The 5,313-nt window shown below is 36.6% G+C and overlaps 1 protein-coding gene across 1 annotated transcript; it reads right to left on the bottom strand.

The window, feature by feature from the left end:
• Positions 1 to 477: 477 nt before the first annotated feature.
• On the bottom strand, positions 478 to 5,046 carry LOC147853805 (uncharacterized). The gene is made up of 8 exons (XM_087332551.1): positions 4,719 to 5,046; positions 4,172 to 4,237; positions 3,185 to 3,251; positions 3,000 to 3,100; positions 2,866 to 2,910; positions 1,894 to 2,394; positions 1,452 to 1,554; positions 478 to 755 (listed from the first exon to the last, which is right to left on the bottom strand). The coding sequence occupies exons 1-8, from the start codon at positions 4,926 to 4,928 to the stop codon at positions 673 to 675; spliced, it is 1,176 nt and encodes a 391-aa protein (XP_087188677.1). The 5' UTR covers positions 4,929 to 5,046; the 3' UTR covers positions 478 to 672.
• Between the last annotated feature and the right edge of the window lie 267 nt (positions 5,047 to 5,313).

Genomic DNA, 5,313 nt, shown 5'->3' with positions numbered 1-5,313 from the left:
GAATAACATCAAAGAGATTCTCTACAGGCATAGTTATCAAACAAGCGTTAGGGGTATTTATTAACTATAGCTTCAAATTCTCTTTTAATGGGGGAGGAACATATATATGACTTGTACTCCAAAACAGTACATTAAAATAATGAAACTCCCCCTAAATACCCTAGTTTTTCTTTAATTCTCCAGATACCCACATACCCTCGGTCAAAGCTCAAAAGAGAGAGGAGGCATGCATTAAAATCCTAATTGTTCAAATAACACGTATAATTGATTATAAGGGATGAGTGAACCATATAATTGCCTTTCAGAGGTTTCTTGAAGGCATTTAAGAAATAAGAAAAAGCTGCAAAGCATTTGGGCAGATAAAAGAAAAACTCGAGTATTACAGTTTTATTCCCATATAAATACACAATTTCCCAAGAACTTGACCTATACATTAACCCCTTATTGTTACATTTATTTTTCTTTGCAAAAGCAAGATGATGCACCAATGGGGTAATTTTCCATTAATAAATAAGAGAGAATACAAAAAGGAAAACAAATTGAGCCAAATGGCAACCGCACTAAACATGCTGCATATGCTTGTTCTAACATACTTGGAGCCTTGGGTTTTGTAAACAATAATTTTGATAACGTCAGAATGATGCTCCTTTTTTTGTTAAAATGTGAATCCATTCACCGAAAAAAGAACTTCCATGCTTCTCGTACGTTAGAAGATCCATCTGCAAATTCTGCTACAAGATGAGCCCCCAGTAAACCTGGCAGAAAAAGAAACAACTAAAAATATTATAACCATTTCATATAAAACCATGCAACCAAAATATGCACAATATGTTTGTTCCATGGTAACAATTAAGCCTTCGCAGATTAACTGAATGACCTGCTAATGGTGATAGCATGTGAACCTTATGTTACAATCACAGCTAAAACAAATCTGTTCCATTTTCTTTATGGGAATCCTCGATCACAGCTGAAAATTTGGTGATAGTGTTTTCTTCATGCAGATCATCTCCTTGTTATCCTCTAGTCTGAATGTTTCTAGTCTTCAGACAGATATATTGACTTGATGCCAGATGGGCATCTCTTATAGTCAGCTTTTGCGGGCTCTTCTTTGTACTGAAAACAAATCTAGTGCTCCTTTCCTTTTGGTATAAAAACATGCAACCAAAATATGCACAATATGTTTGTTTCACGGTAACAATTAAGCCATCTAGTGCTCATTTCCTTTTAATAAGCTTTTGAAATTCTTAAATTCCTTTTCTTTGAATGTTCCGTACTCTTTGAAGTTCTTATATCACGTCTCTTTGTAATGTATTCTGGGTTTTGCCCTAACACATGTTTCAAATCTTAAAAAGACTGCTATAATAACATCATTTTTTGCACCTCAATAATAAGGTTTCCCACCAGTAATATATTACTACAACTTAGAATATATGAAAACTAAAAGAGCATACCATCTTCTTCCACAACATGTTTGAATGCACGGGTTCCTCCACCAACACCAAAGTAGTGCTTTTTGCCAGCCAAATATGCAATACCATATGGTGGCCGAAGGCACTGCAAGATTCAACACATTCATGGATCTCAGAAATGGCTAACGCAAGACCTACAAATATCTCTAAAATTGAAAATCAGAAAACAGTGCTGACTTTTATTTTTTTCGCAAATGCCAGTGCCAAAAATTCACGCAAACATTGCCAAATGTACTAGAAAAGTTTGTCTTTCTAGTTCCTTGATCTTGCTCTTAGAAAGACAAACTTTTCTAGTACATTTGGCAATGTTTGCGTGAATTTTTGGCACTGGCATTTGCGAAAAAAATAAAAAATAAAAGTCAGCATGGTTTTGGAATATAGATCCTTAAAAAGAGAAACTTCAAGGAATATAGATTTGGAATACCTTCATTATAAGTGCATATAGCTTTGGTAAAGCTGCTATCGAATAGACAGTTTCTGACATCAGAATGATGTCATAACCACCTTCCAAAGCACCAGCGTCATCTGTGGCCCTCTCACATGCTCGGCTGCTAGATAATTTCCTCGCATGTCTTTTTGGCAAAGACGTATTGGGGTTTGTACTATCATGTTTCTCAATGACGTCTTGAGTAGAACCTTCTTGTAAGCGTTCTGCTTCTTGGCTGACACCATTCTGTGTGCCTGTGCTGATGCCTATCTCATCAAGGGGCCCTGGATCAAATATTGAAAGCAAACTCTCCATCTGACTCCAGTCTCCAGCATAATAGTGTATATCAGGTGTTAGTTGTTTCGCCTTGTTTGGAGCTTGACCACATTCACCTTGATGAATTTGTCGAACATGAACCAGATTTTCGGTCACATTCCGGATTGTTAAGCTTCGTAAAACCTCAACATTAAAATCCTGGAAGTGTACGGTTGATGCTCCCTGGGCAAAACAGAGATGAAAATGAGCCGTACGTCCTTGAACAAGTGTATTCTCTTGAAGACAACATTAAGGAAGTGCAAAATAATGTGTGGATCGTGGGTGAGAAAGACAGAAAGATTATATTAACATCTCTAGAGGTCGAAGTGGGCGTGAGACCCAAAAATCTAGATATTAAATGATATTGAATCCAAAGCTCTGTGAAATGAAATTGAATACAGAAAGAAAGAACGACCAAATTTACGTCCACAGAATACCTTCGAGGTATATGAGACCAAAACTAATAATACACTTTGAGAGAGAGAGAAAGTGAAACATTCTACATCTTTGGTAACAGATTTTTATCAGTAATTTAATCTTTCAACTAACATTAAGGTTTCCTAACAGTAACATAATGCATTGCCAAAAAAAGCTATGCCTTTTACGATAACAGAGAAAAAAACATGTTTTTCACAATGAGAGAGAGAGAGAGACCTTAAGGCAGGCATATATTCCAGGTAGACCATGACCACACCCAAGCTGATTTCATGCACAGCAAAAATTTAGTGATTCCGAAAAAGAAATACACAATATATAACTTTTCACTGGGAAATAGCACTAATACTGACTTCTAACACACGCTTTCCTCTGAATGACAGCCTTCCATCTTTGATTTCATCTTGCAGAATGTTTACGAGGTCAGCTGTGCACTCCCACAACTTTAAGCCCCCTGTGAAATAACATGTTTTTCAGAAATTGAATGAATCAAGACCCCAAAAATAAATCACAGATGTCAACAGCCCTAGAAGAATACCTTCATATTTTCCTGGAACAAGATCAGTGTTCCCTACACCAAGTATCTCAGTTGAATTGACCCGACCCTACAGCAGTTTCAAATTATCATACAATCATGCTTATATTTTCACGAAACATGAGCACCAATGAAAATTGTGAATTGTGCAGATGACAAGGAACATTGATTGAGACAGTGGAGGAAAATTACTCATGCACTCTTGATCCAATGTTGTTGGGTATCAAGCATGTTAGACAAGTGCTTATTGCATGGTGTGTTTGTGAAGACCTATAAATAGGAATTCCTTCTTTGCAATTGAACACTGAAGAAGATAAAACCATTTGAGGGGAAAAATGAGTGATTGTGAAGAGCTTAGCAAATAGCTAAGACTGAGTGAGTGTAAAAACCACAGTTTTTAAAGCTAAGTAAGGTTGAGAGTAAATTAAGAGTATTTTCACATATTCCTCTTGTAATCTTCTCAGTGAAGTTGAGAGTAAATTAAGAGTATTTTCACATATTCCTCTTGTAATCTTCTCAGTGAAAATGGTAGACAGAGGCAATCTTTGAACCACGTAAACTTCTCATGTCCTTGCTTTCATTTTGTTTTCAATTGCTTTTAGTTCCATATCAACTTGGCCAACAGTATCATAATTATACCCTTTGGCCCAACAAAACTCCATTGGGATTACTTGACCTAGAGAGCCGAGCACAAATATTAAGCATGAATTTGTCATTCAACATAAATATGACTTCTTTGTGGAAAAAATGACCTATGACGAAGCCATCAAAATCCTTATATTTTTATAGTAATATTTTTCATTGCAATATACCACTACCTTTGAATGTGCTCAAGTCTGCCTTCACTTTTGAGATTCAATAATTGTCTGGAATTGGTTTGCAAACAGGGAGAGAAATAGCTAACATCTACAACAATGCACTGATGACAAGACGATCTATAGGTGCACTCTATATCACAAGTTTTCATAATATTAAGAATCGAAAATATACCTTCAACAAGACAAGTCCACCCTGTAAGTTGATGGGCTCAGTTGCAAAGGACTTGGAATTCACCACCTAAAAAAGTAATCAAAGAATTTATGAATTAAATGAATGTGAACGATTCACAAATTGAGAACCCTGAAAAACTCATATGCATACACACACACACACACACATATGTATGTATTATACATAAATATACATATATGTATACTTATTGGACAGATATTTACAGATATGCATACATACACTCATGTGTGTATAGCTGAAGGACGTGTATTGACTTATTAATCTATATGCATAAAAATGTGCACGACATATATGTGTATGCATATAAACATATAAACACGCATACACATATGTATGTCTACATGTTTAGCTTAAATTTTTTGATGTTATTCAATCAAATACACCAGAGAAATTCACACCATGATTCGTGTCATACCAGGATTGAAGCTAAGCAGGAAGAAAGAAAACTAGAAAAACAAAATATACACGCCAAGTTTGAAGGAAAGAAGAAACGGATAAGGTATGGTAGGAAGCATGAATCGCTTACATCTGAAGGAAAAACCTCCATAGCAGGAGGGAAAGAGTTGTGTCCTTCCTCTTCATCCTCTCCGCCGTCTTCTTGTTTTCTCTTTTGTTTGTGTGGCTGCTGCTGCTGCTGGTGTTGCGTAGCGAGGCATTGACTCTTGTCGCCGCTATTACTGAGATTAAGACAGCTATGGGGGCCAGGCAAGCAGGAAAACAGAGAGTGAGACTTCATAGCTCAAGAAATGCAATCCTTCACCTCTGCCGATGAGGCCTCAGCCACTTTATCTGTGTGAGTTTTGAGATCAAATGGGTTTTCTCGCATTTGTTCACGAAATTCCTCCCTGCAGGCGTGACGAAAGTTACTACATGATCATCATCTGACAGAAACAGAGACAGAAGACCGACATTTCTTCTTCTTCTTCTTCTTCTTCTTCTTCTTTTCTTCTTCTTCTACTTCTAGAATGCTTAGGGCCAGAAAAGAGCACTAACATTTTTACGTAGAAATGGGAATTTACCCAAATACCCCTCCATCCTCTCAAGTTTCAGGAAATTGCAAAAAATACCCCTCCTCTCTCTTTGTCTTTATCATAGTTTCCTTAATTCTTACCCTATAAAAT

Source organism: Azolla caroliniana, unplaced genomic scaffold (genome assembly GCF_043228905.1).
Source record: "Azolla caroliniana isolate FFs.n. ecotype wild unplaced genomic scaffold, voAzoCaro1.0.p SCAF_16, whole genome shotgun sequence".
NCBI lineage: Eukaryota > Viridiplantae > Streptophyta > Polypodiopsida > Salviniales > Salviniaceae > Azolla > Azolla caroliniana.
The sequence above is the reverse complement of the archived record's forward strand: the minus strand, read 5'-3'. Positions and strand labels throughout refer to the sequence as shown.